This window comes from Panthera onca, chromosome D1 (genome assembly GCF_046562875.1).
Source record: "Panthera onca isolate mPanOnc1 chromosome D1, mPanOnc1 haplotype 2, whole genome shotgun sequence".
In the NCBI taxonomy this organism is placed as follows: domain Eukaryota; kingdom Metazoa; phylum Chordata; class Mammalia; order Carnivora; family Felidae; genus Panthera; species Panthera onca.
Window position 1 is genome coordinate 108,246,890 of NC_138348.1, and position 12,324 is coordinate 108,259,213.

General features: G+C 42.0%; 1 protein-coding gene across 7 annotated transcripts in view; it reads right to left on the minus strand.

Moving 5' to 3' along the window:
* Positions 1 to 12,324, minus strand: part of ATM (ATM serine/threonine kinase) — a 129,762-nt gene that overhangs the window by 15,919 nt on the left and 101,519 nt on the right. For all 7 annotated transcript variants that reach the window (XM_078432709.2, XM_078432710.2, XM_078432711.2 and 4 more), the window contains 9 exons: positions 10,965 to 11,078; positions 10,016 to 10,233; positions 9,051 to 9,258; positions 8,048 to 8,161; positions 7,540 to 7,698; positions 6,955 to 7,093; positions 5,877 to 5,959; positions 3,960 to 4,100; positions 2,890 to 3,006 (listed from right to left, as the gene is read on the minus strand). In XM_078432709.2, the coding sequence (XP_078288835.2) occupies positions 2,890 to 3,006; positions 3,960 to 4,100; positions 5,877 to 5,959; positions 6,955 to 7,093; positions 7,540 to 7,698; positions 8,048 to 8,161; positions 9,051 to 9,258; positions 10,016 to 10,233; positions 10,965 to 11,078 (1,293 nt within the window). The remainder of the gene's footprint in view (positions 1 to 2,889; positions 3,007 to 3,959; positions 4,101 to 5,876; positions 5,960 to 6,954; positions 7,094 to 7,539; positions 7,699 to 8,047; positions 8,162 to 9,050; positions 9,259 to 10,015; positions 10,234 to 10,964; positions 11,079 to 12,324) is intronic.

Consider the following 12,324-nt stretch of genomic DNA (forward strand, 5'->3'; position numbering starts at 1 on the left):
TAAAGAATGTCACTTTGAAAAATACTGAATATAAATCTTAATACTCTGATCATTAGAAGTACATATATTTTTGCTTTGTAGTCTTGTTAGCTACATCAAGAGGAAATCTATTCCTGAACATGAAATGAGCAATTTTACCGCAAAGATTAGAAATTATGACACGTATAGAGATACGTAAAGTACAGAAAATGATATAAACATCCTTTTACCCACTAATCAGGTTTCTCAAATCTAAAGATTTTCTCCTATGTGCTGCAAGAGAGGAAGCTCCCTTTGAACCCCTCACTGGTCCCATGCCGTCTGCCACCAGTAACTTTATCGTGTTCAGGTATTTTCTGCTATATTTTTGTTTCAAAGCAATATATGCGTAAATAGTTGTAAGCTTTAAGTAAAGGAGTATTATACTCGGTGAATGGGCCTGCAATTTGTTTTTTTCTCACTCAACACTATTTTACCATTAGTTGTGTGAGTACACGTAACTAAATCGTTTAACAAACATACACTGCAGAAGTACACCATAATTATCCACTTGCTGCAATCTGCATGTTAATTAAGATTACATTCTGTCCAGATTCCCCTGAAGTGTTGCTACAATGCCCTAGTGTACTGGTTGGTGACAGTATCTCAGTGTCTCCCGGGTACGCGCATACCTGGGAATCTAATACGTGGGTCACAGGGGATGTGCATCTTAATTTAGTTAACCAGATACTGCCAAATAACTACCCAGAGTGCTTATGCCAATTTATATACCCAGAAGTAGAGTTCATTCCACGACCTTCCCGACACAAAGTACTGTTAAGACTTTTATTTTAATTGTGCTAATCTGGGGCACCCGGGTGGCTCAGTTGGTTAAATATCCAGCCTGGGCCCGGGTCACGATCTCACGGTTTGTGAGTTCAAGCCCCACGTCGGGCTCTGTGCTGACAGCTCAGAGTCTGCTGCCTGCTTCTGATTCTGTGTCTCCCTCTCTCTCTGCCCCTCCCCAACCCACGCTTGCTGTCAAAAACAAACTTAAAAAATAAATAAATAAATAAACTGTGCCGATCTGAGACAGGTAAAATGGTAGCTCACTGTGGTTTCAATTTGTATTTTCAGATTCCCAGTTAAGGCTGAGTAAAATTTGGCAGGCTTATTGGTCACTCAAGTATTTTCCTCTTGTGACTTGTCTGTATTCTTTACCGGTTTTCCTACGGACATGTTAGTCTTTTTATAACTGGTTTGTAAGAGCTGTTTATATGTTCTGTATATAAATCCCTTGTTATTAATATTACAACAATTCTTTGTTATTATAATATCCTTAAAGTCATTTTTCTCAGTTGGCCACTTGTCTTCATAGAATATTTGATTCTATAAAGTTCTTACTTGAATGTGCTCAAATAGGCTGCACTGTACTGTTTTACGGTTTGTGTCTTTAATTTACTACGTGTGTTGAGGGTCTGTTCTGTGCTCACTGGTGCCCACATGCAGGAGAGTGGCGCGCGAGGTAGACGAGGACCATGCTGTCCAACAGCTTCACGCTGGCGATGGAACATACGCGCTCACAGACACGTAATGATGCCAGAGAACAAGGACGAAAGAATGAAACAGGCACTGAAAATAGTGAGTAAGAGACATCTGGTCAGAGAAGGGCTCCACGAGAAGGTGACCGGAGAGAACCTGAATGACATGAGGGAGGGAGGCATGAGCCGAGGGAAGAGAATTCCAGGCAGAGGGGAACAGGGAAGCCCTGAGCTCAAACAAAACCGGTACATGTGAACAAGAGAGAGCAGGAAGACCAGGTGGGCCCAGGGGAGGTGCCGCCATCACGAGGAAGAAGAGGATGAGGGTGGGAGAGGGGCAGATAAAGGTGGAAAGGGAGCAGGAGAGGCAAATCCCTTTCCTTCAGGGACAATGTGAAGTCATCTGGAGTTCCGAGCAGGAAACGGACATACTGATTCAGCCTTGGACTCTTTAAACAGATCGTTCTGGCGGTTGTGAGAAAACTAGCTTTGCGGGGCCGAGGCCAGAAGTAGGGGCTTAGCCAGACGCCACTGAAGAGATGTGAGTGCAGGGCGGACTGCCAGACGTGGAAAAAGTGGGTCGAATGAAAGCGGACGGGTAAGGAAGTGCTGATGGAACAGATGTTAGATATGAGACATGGGCGGGGTTAATAGGCTGAATATTTGGTGATATTTGGAAATTACTGCTCACTCTCCTAGGATGACACTACTGTGGTTCTCTTTTCCTTTTTAAAGAGACATCTAACTACACATTGAAATAAACGTTTACAGATGAAATGATATGACATTTTGCTTCAAAATATAATCATCAGAGAGGAGGGAATGGGTGGAAGAAGAAATGAAACAAAATTATCCGGGAGTTGACCACTACTGATCACTGGGTGATGGTACAAGGGAATTCGTTACAGTATCCTATCTACTTTTCTATATGTTTGAAATTTTTAGCAGTATTAAAAGTAAAAAGGAAACTGCACCTCCGGGATATGGACGGAGGACCGGGGTGAAGGTCCCGCTGAGCTGGGGAAAAGCAGTTGTGTTTGGCTTGGGCGTTGGGGGTGGAGATATTAATCCAGTATCTCTTAGACCTCGACATGACTCCCTGATCTGGTCAGGAGCCAGGCCTTCCAAGTGCTGTATGTGACCTGACACAGACCCTCATCACAGACCAAGCAGGGGAGGAGAAGCAGGGGAGACGGCCAAAGGGGGAAGGCCTGGGACTGCAGAGCCGCCGTCCAGTGTGGACGCTGCCCGGGACCAGGCTGCAGAGACCTTATGTGGCACACAGACTCTAACATGTTTACTTTCCCAGAAAACACTGGCCGGCCCCGAGTCTGAATAATGGCTTCTTTCCTATGCTCTTGATGAAGGAGCAGAGGCCTGAGGTACTTACCTTGTATGTACAGATAGTCAATTTCCTCTTCCTGGTCTCGGTGTTTCTCTGCAGCAACGTGTTACACATCTGGAACACCTGCTGCATGACGGCGTCTTGTCTCAGGTCATCACGGCCCTTCAGGACATCAAACGCAAATAATGAGGCTCAGTCCATTTTCTTTATTACAGGACCATACAGAGGGTCACATCAGGACAGTGACAGGGCTCTCAGAAATCAATCCGGGCAGAGCGCCTGGGTAGCTCAGCCGGTTAAGCGTCCAACTTCAGCTCAGGTCATGACCTCACAGATTGTGGGTCCGAGCCCTGCATCGGGCTCTGTGCTGACAGCTCGGAGCCTGGAGCGTGTTTTGGATTCTGTGTCTCCCTCTCCACCCCTCCCCTGCTTGCACTCTGTCTCTCAAAACTAAGTAAACCCTGAAAAAATTTTTAAAAAACCCCAAATCAATCTGGGCATCTGTACTCCTCACAGTCTCTTAAAATAATTAAGACCTATCGCTACTCTTTCATTTAGAATTAGCTCTAACACTGGGTAGGCAGACCGATTCAGGAAAAAGCTTCCCTCAGCTGCGTCTGTAGCCAGGCTAACTGGAACCCCTCTGTTCCTCCACTGGAGGCACAGCACTCTTCTCTCTACTCCTTCCCAGCAAGGCCCCCAGGACTTGGGAGCAGAGTCAGGGAGGAAGGCTGTCCCCTTCCTCATACAGTTAATAGCAGCTGGCACAGTGCCAGTCTCAGGATAGGGAAGCAAGAGCCCTCAACTTGAACTATTCAAGAAAATAAGCAACAATCACCAAACAGATTTTCCAGAATAAGCAAGCTGTTAACCTCATCATACTGTGCATGTTAAAGGCATTCTTTTATTTCAATCAACTTTTATAATGATGGCCTTCCAGAGACACAAAAAAATTAGGAAAAGCAATCTGCTTCTAGACAATGATGTAATTTATATTTTGTAAGTTTTCCTCACTTGTAATTTTTGAGAAGAAAAATAAAGACCCAAGCAGGAAGTTGTGCTGTGACTTTTCTCACTAAGCCTGTAAGGACCACACCACTCGAGGGGAGTCTCACCTTGACAAGCTGTCTCCTTTCCTTTCCATCAGAGCCCAAACAGTCGATTATTTTAGGTAAATTTAAACCTCCTGCTAAATGAAATTCTGCTTTAAATGACTGTATAGTCACCAGATTTCCATATTCTCCAGTTGGATCCACCTGATAAAAGTATAAATGTGATAAACAGGTCAGGTATATTATGGGCGTTTAAAGACGAATTATAAATGACAATTTTACTCTTTTTTATTTTTTACTCTTTTGTTAAAGTTTGTTTATTTAGTGAGAGTGCATGAGTGCAAGAGGGGCAGAGAGAGAGAGAGACAGAGAGAGAGAGACAGAGAGAGAGAGAGAGAGAGAGAGAGAGAGAATCCCAGCAGACTCCATGCTCAGCGTGGAGCCCAGACATGGGGCTCGATAACCCACGAACTGTGAGATCATGACCTGAGCCAAAATTAAGAGTTGGATCCTTAACTGACTGAGCCACCCAGTGCCCCTATAAACAACAATTTTAACATGAAACACAGGAATGAATGACAACATGCTGTGGGTTAAGAGCTAGAGTGATAATTTACTTCCTGTTTAAATGAAAGAAACATGGGGTGCCTGGGTGGCTCAGTTCGGGCAACTGACTACTGATTTCAGCTCAGGTCATGATCTCCTGGTTCGTGAGCTCAAGCCCGGCGTGGGGCTCTGTGCGGACAGTACGGAGCCTGCTTGGGATTCTCTCTCTCCCTCTCTCTCTGCCCCTCCCCCACTTGTACTCTGTCAAAATAAACTTAAAATGTTTTTTAATTACAAAAAATAATAAATGAAAGAACCAAAATTCAACATGGAAAAGGTTTATAAACTCCCACAAGTTACCTCCCCTAAGTACCTCTCACTAAAAGAGGGGCACACAGTGTTGGAAAGGGTAGCCAAAAAGCTGCTTTCAGGTCTGACCAGTGACTGTGTCTATGTTCAGTCATCTGAGAAATAGTGAAATTTATCACAACAAGATAGGAAGGTAAATTTTAGAAAAGTGTGGAGAGTGGTTTCCAGGGTGGTAACTGCTAAATCTGGCATTTTCTGGAAATACTCAGCTAACTACCTTTGCTATTGTAGTTGGAAAGGTACTATTAGTCCAGATGACGGAGCTACATTTCAAATCAAGTAACTACGTATACCAAGAATGTACTCAAAATGATTTTTCTTTCATTAAAAAAATTTTTTTTGAAGTTTTTATTTAAATTCTGGTGTTAGTTTCAGGTGTACAATACAGTGATCCTGCCCTTGCACACGTCGCCTGGTGCTCATCACAGCAAGTGCGGCCTTTATCCCCATGACCTATTTCATCCATACCCCCCACCGGCCTCCCCTCTGGTGACCACCAGTCTGTTCTCTAGAGTTAGGAGTCTATCACTAAACTATAACCTTTATTATTACTACATGTATCCCTGCCAACGTGGTCTTTCTAGCAATAAAGATCACTACAACATAGCTAGGAGTATCACATATATTACAGTTACTACCATAACCTGTACCGTGTTACTTAATACCGTAACACTTCACGGTCACTACATTCTAACACATCCAGAATTTTTAAAACAAAGTATTTAGGGACTTTATTGCCAAGTTAAAAATTAGTCTTGGCATAAGCACGGGAACCTTTCCTTATTTTGGCCTATGAAGGTAACCGTCTACAGACCTTCCCTACAGGGAAGATGGGAGGTACAAAACTGAAGGCAAAAGAAAAGAAAGCAGGAGAGTCCTTTAAGTATTTTAAGAGCTGGGTCAACGGAATGTATAAAGAAACTGTATGGTGAAACAAATGAAAAGTGCTAATTTTGGCAAAAAAAAAAAAAAAAAAAGAAAGTCTGTTTCAAATGGTTTAGCCTAATCAAGAGAAATGTGAATTTAGTTCAATAAAAAAAATCAAAACAGCTAATAGTAAATTACCTTAATTTCCATAGTTGGGACAACAACATCTTCTAAATTCTTCAGTTTAGTAATTGGCTGGTCTGCTGGGATATTTATGCCTTCTGTATTTAAAATAAAGAGGTTCTGGTGAACACCTGTACCCTGACCAACAGCTCGGAAGGGAAAGCAGGAGAGGTCAGCAGACGCCACAGACCCCAACCTGCGGCTCAGGCCCTGACTGAGGAATCAAGAGCCAGGGCTTGCGACACAACGTAGCTCAGAGAAGAGCATGGCTGACACACGGATTTGCAGGTAACCTGGCGCTAGTGATTAGGTCCCATCCCAGCTGAGGGTCCAGGCTGAGCACCTTAAGATAATTTCACAAGTTTGCACAGCACACAGATTAATGTACTCCTGCCACATCACTATCAAATGTAACCAAAGGCTGTGACAATCAATACTCTTTGTTTGCTTACACAAATACCAGAAAAGTCTCATTCTTATTTTAAAGTAGCAAAAATGTAAATATGAAGAGACAGTCCTGAACGGAAAAGGGAATATAATTGTCCAAGAATGCGGAGAGAGACTTTCGAGTGTATGCACATAACCAAATGTTATAGCAGCTTCTGATTACTGGAAGAGACACGGCAAGAAGAACGAGGGATTATATATGTGCCAGATATTCTAACACCTGTGGAGGAAATGGTGAGGCCTTCTCACTCTTAAGTACCAGAGCACAGTGAGTAACTGACATCATTTTAAGAACTTTTGACCCTGAAAATTGTCAGTTATTTTAACGCACTCGTCTCTACACAATGAATTCTCTGAGACAAGTATTTGCACCAGAATATTACCCAGAGAAACCAATTAACTCAGCGCAGTCATCTATCATCAGATAGATATAAGATATTAAATGAGAAGTGACAAGGGGATGTTGAAGTCACTGGGTAAAACTTAAGCTGTGGATCACATGTGAATCGTAATCATAAAGACCTTCATGTCTATAATTACTGTTATGTGTATAAGTTAAAAGAGATTACATATTAAGCTCTATAATTAATATATCCCTACAGAGAAAAACAGCAAGAAAACAACACTCTTTCTTCCCAACACATACTTCTCTGCGTCCTCCACTGAGTGGCATCTAAGTTTGCTAATATGATGTAAGCATCACAAAGTGCCTCTACACTTCTGACCATATGAGGTCTCCTACTTCTGATAGTACATATTATTCTGTTTGCAGCCTCGGTTCGATCCTGTTAGTAAAAAAACAAGCAAAAAAACATTACACAAAGGAATACCCGACACTGGCACTTTTCAGAGTTATAACAAAAAGAACCACCAAAGTTAATGGACTGATCTAAGCACTGGAAGGACTCGCATCCCCCAGAAATGAACAAAACAGTCACCTTGTGAATGCAATACATCAAAGGTATAATACTATCAACAGTAAATGACTTAGGTGTGCCTTGAAATGTTTTTTCTTTGCTCAATGATGTGAGGGAAAAAAAGTATTGGTATGTCCTATGCTTTGAGAATATTCAGGAATTTTGAACCATTTTTAGGTGGCATGATAACAAAGGATTTACAAACTGAGTATGAACAACACACCTTCTTAGAATCCCTGAGAATTAAGAAGAGAACATTCTGGGAAAAAATGAATACTATAATTCAAAAAGGTATGTATGTTTAATCCAAATACCTCATCAAGCTGAGAGCTTTGTTTAGGTGCATTTTTACTTATTCTACTCCTTCTTGCCGCCTCTGGTTTGGTCAAAAATTCATCTTTGTTTGCATTTGCTAAAGCCAATATAATAAACAAGGTATGATGGGGGTGATCCATAGCAATTGTAGAGATAAGCTGTCAGAAAATAAAGAACTATTAGTTTTATGCAATCAATCAACCAAAAAACGAAAGTGGAAAATCCATTACGTTTTTCATTTTGTTTGACGTTAAGACACATAGGGTACCAGATGCCATAGTGGGTAGAGCGCTGTATATGTGTGGGACAGAGGAATGTGAGCATGATACAGAAATGGAGTAACTTACATGGAGAGACGAGACAAAAGGAGATTTTTATTCCCGCCCTTTTACAGCATAATAAATGCAACTGACTGGGATATTTTTTATCTTCGTCTCCTAGAGTGGGACATTAGCGTACAACCCATGAAAGACAACCAATTGTGCCTTGGTCTGCAGGCGTACTTACGTTATTGAGGACTTCGTGGAATCCTAGGCCCCCCATCATTTTGGTCCCCATTCTAGCAGCCAGCTGGTACATAAGAGGCAGGAATTTGTATGACGGAATGTTCATTCCTTTGCTCTACCGTTAAAAAGAACAAACAAACCTTAAGAAGCAATGCGTTTCAAGAAGCCTCACATCTAAGCAAATAAATTACTCTAAGGTAACGCTGCCACCACAGTCACCTGCTGGTTGTTACTAAAACTGCACTAGCTACATTTTTCCCCTTAAGACTCATCTTCTCTTAGTTTCAGTGGTATTCTGGATTTGATTCACTGGTGAGTCACAGTGCTTGATCCGAAAGTAAACTGTTCAGACCTGGAACACCTGCACTGATTACATTCCATGAGACGGGAGGGCTGCTGTGATGGTGACCCCTGGGAAGTCCGTGTGTAATAAAATGGGGTAACCGGGTTCCCTGACGCCAAAAGCAACAGGATTGAATGTGCACTTGCAGCAGAGACTGCTTGCTTGTAACTACTATGTGTCTTATCATTCTTCTCATCCAGAAGAACCACTTTATTTTTAAGCTTCAAATGGATTGCCGATGGAGATCCTGTAAGCATAACTTTAATATTAGGTATCCTCACTGAAATCTAAAATTTTTAAGTAAAAACTCAGGAAATACTACTGCCTTCATGTTTCTTAAAAATGTGTTTGTCATTTGCAAAAGTAATTCACTGTAAAAATCCCAGAAAAGATAAAGCCAGAGGAAGAACCTGCCTGAAATCTCCCAATCTGGCATTCTGGTACTTTCCAGCAGTAACTGCAAAGGTACGGTGAAAGAATGACCTAAAGGCTCTCGTCTCCGCATAAACCTGCATCATGAGAGCTGATCAAGTACGTAGGAGTAGAGCACCGAACCAGATGGCAGGGATACAAAGAATACACAAAATCAGTAACACTGGCAGGCTCTTGTCTAAGCTTTTCAAGCGCAGGCTAGAATCTGGGGTTTACAAAGACGACTTGCCTTCATCATGCCATTGACTTCAGAAACTCCAGAATTTTCAAGCCAGAGAGAACAAAGACGGAATATCCACATATCATGCGCTTCTCCACTCAATAAGCAACTGATGTAATTTTCAACTGCTTTACATAAGAACCGCTTACGATCCTCTTTCAGGGCACGGAGCGCACACTCATCCAGCTCCAGCTCTCGCTGCACCTTTATCGTGTATCTTGTGTTGGATAATTAAAGGAAGATGCAAAATCCATCAAAACGTATAGAACTACATCATACATGATATACAACATAAATGAAAAGTCAACTGTCCAGCCTAGGAGAAAAAGCAAAATTCTAAAAATTATAAGGGAACAAACTTAGTATCTCAAAGTAAGTCTGGGCAATTCAAAAGTCATTGTAGGGGCGCCTGGGTAGCTCAGTTGGTTAAACGTCCAACTCTTGATTTCGGCTCAGGTCATGATCTCACAGTTTGTGAGATCAGCCCCATGTCGTGATCTGCGTGGAGCCTGCTTAGGATTCTCTCTTTCCCTCTTTCTCTCTCTCTCTCTCTCTCTCTCTCTGCCCCTCCCCACTTGTGAGCACACACGCTCTCTCTCAAAAATAAAAGTAAACATCAAAAGCCATCCTAGGCAACCAGGGGCCAAGTGGACTCTACTCAAGATACCTACTTAACTTTATTCTCTCCTTTCACTATCCTGTTCAGACAAAAGGGACGCATGAAGAAAGGGTTTAAAAAACACACACACATCAGAATAGATAACTCTTCCATATTTAATTTCACCACCTATCTCCTTTTCACTATGATACCAACAAACCCAAAAAGCAAAACAAAAAGCTAACATCCATACAGTCTACAATGAGCTTAGAACCACAGTGCGCAATCACGCCCCGGTTCTGTACATCTTGTCTATACATACAGTCACTGCATTTCTGTGCATCTTGTCACTTATCACTGGTGGACATGTAGTTACCTGGTGGTCTGAACTTTATGCTCCCTAAGAAGGCCCACTTCCTCTTTGGCCCTTTTCAGGAGAGCCTGCTTGTTTTCAAATTCTGATGATTTCATGTAGTTTTCAATTCTCTGGTACTGCGTATCCGAGAACCGTGCTAATGAGAGAAATGCCTTCATTTTTCCATTTCTAAGCTCATCACTGCTTTCTCCGTCATAATTTCCAGCAACTTCCACTGCCTTCAAGAAAACACAATAACTTATGTTATTTACACAGATCCTAAATGTATCTAAAGAACCACTTAAAAAGACAGTCACAGTAAAGTTCAATTTATACATATTTTTATGGATAAGCTAAATTATATGAAGCACAGTATTTTGAATTTTCAAACAACTTTGACAGTGTAGAAATAACCAAAACAGCTAATATTTTAACAAACTGTAGAAAACAAAGGGCTTCATAAAATTTAAAGACGGTCATATTATACTTTTCATGCTATACTTATTTATAGTGAGATAGCTACTTCCAAAATTAATTAAACTACAGGAATAAGGGGAGAAACAAGAGGGAGAGAGGGGCCGGAGCACAAAGTCCTGATCCTGTTTGTAAGGCGGTTGGGTTACAAGTGCACAGTCAAGACTAACTTGCATGTTCCTTAATCAGCTCTTCTTGTAGATAAGTAAATGGAGAAATGACCAGAAACAACTTCAGAGAGTAGGTGGTGTGTGTGTTGGGGGGGGGGGGGGGGGGGGACTGAGGGAAGACACATCTGGGCTTCCTTTCAAAACAGGGTCCTTCTTTTTTACCACTGTTTCATCCTGCCCTAAATATTACATGGAGCTGCTATAGTAATAAATACTCCAAAACTGAAATCTTCCTTTTATTTGCTTTTGAAATGCACATGGCCTTGATGAAAGATCAAGCGTACTCATGCTGAACAGCTCTCCTAAGGGTTGTGAGAAAACCTTACCTTTTCCAGGTAGGTCTGCATGATGACCGCAGGGTTTTCTAAGCAAGTTTCCGCCAACCAGGTGCCGCAAACCCTCAGACATTCTGTGTACAGAAGTCTTAGGCTGGGATCATTCTGTATATGAAAAGCAAAATCTTAAAATGTAATTCACTATCATGACTATGCGAAAGTATCTTCCGTGTAGGGGAAAAAAGCAGGTTAAGAATATTTTTCCTCGTATATGCCAGGCACTTTAGCAAGGCTTGATTTCTGTATGTTACCTCATCTCATCCCCACAAGAACCCTGTGAGGCGAGGACTCTATTACCCTTCATCTGCAGAGTGCAGTGGCAGTACAGACATACAGAGGGGGCAGGTAACTCAAGCCAGGCTGATCCCGGGCCCCACTTGTTAAGCAACGTGTAAACATCATACTGTATCAGCTCCCAGAGCTCTGGTATAATGGTAAAACTCTTTAGGATGAGGATGTCCTAAAGTGCCCAATACCGGAAAGGCAGGTGCGTGTCAGAAGGAGAGCACTGTGGCCACACCTGCAAACACCACACGACTCCCGCAAACACCTCTACTGTGCCCATAATACGCTGGAGAGACAGCTACAGAGGCACACAGATTTCCAGTAACCAGTGGGTCATGTTAAATAAAATATGAGACATTCTTTTTCCTAAGTACGAAGACTGACAACTTAATTGTTCCAACTTGCTTCCTTTTTAAACTTTGGTTCTCTCACACATTTCCTCTTCCATTTCTTTATTTTGAATTTATAGTAGCTATTTCTTCCCCCTCCACCTCCTGTACTGGCTATTTCATGTTTGTTTCCATCATACTCTTCTCTAATTCCATATAAAGTTTAAAAAAAAATGCTTAACACTGGGTTAAATCAAATAAATCTACCACAAGATGGACTAACAGAATTATTGTAAAGAGAAACTAAAATTAGTATTTCTAAACTTCTTTACAAATAGTAATTTTCCAGGCTCCTTTTTATACTTTCTTGTTCATAGATAAGCAAATTTCAAGGCTTTAATAAAACTGTGGACTTATTAAAAATATTTTAGGGGGCACCTCAGTGGCTCAGTCGGTTGAGCATCTGACTTGATTTCGGCTCAGGTCATAATCCCAAAGTCGTGGGATCAAACCTCCTGTTGCGCTCCACACTGAGCATGGAGCCTGCTTAAGATTCTCTCTCTCAGGGCGCCTGGGTGGCTCAGTCAGTTAAGCGTCCGACTTTGGCTCAGGTCATGATCTCACGGTTCGTGAGTTTGTGCCCCGCATTGGGCTCTGTGCTGACAACCCAGAGCCTGGAGCCTGCTTTGGATTCTGTGTCTCCCTCTCTCCCTGCCCCTCCTCCGCTGATGCTCTAT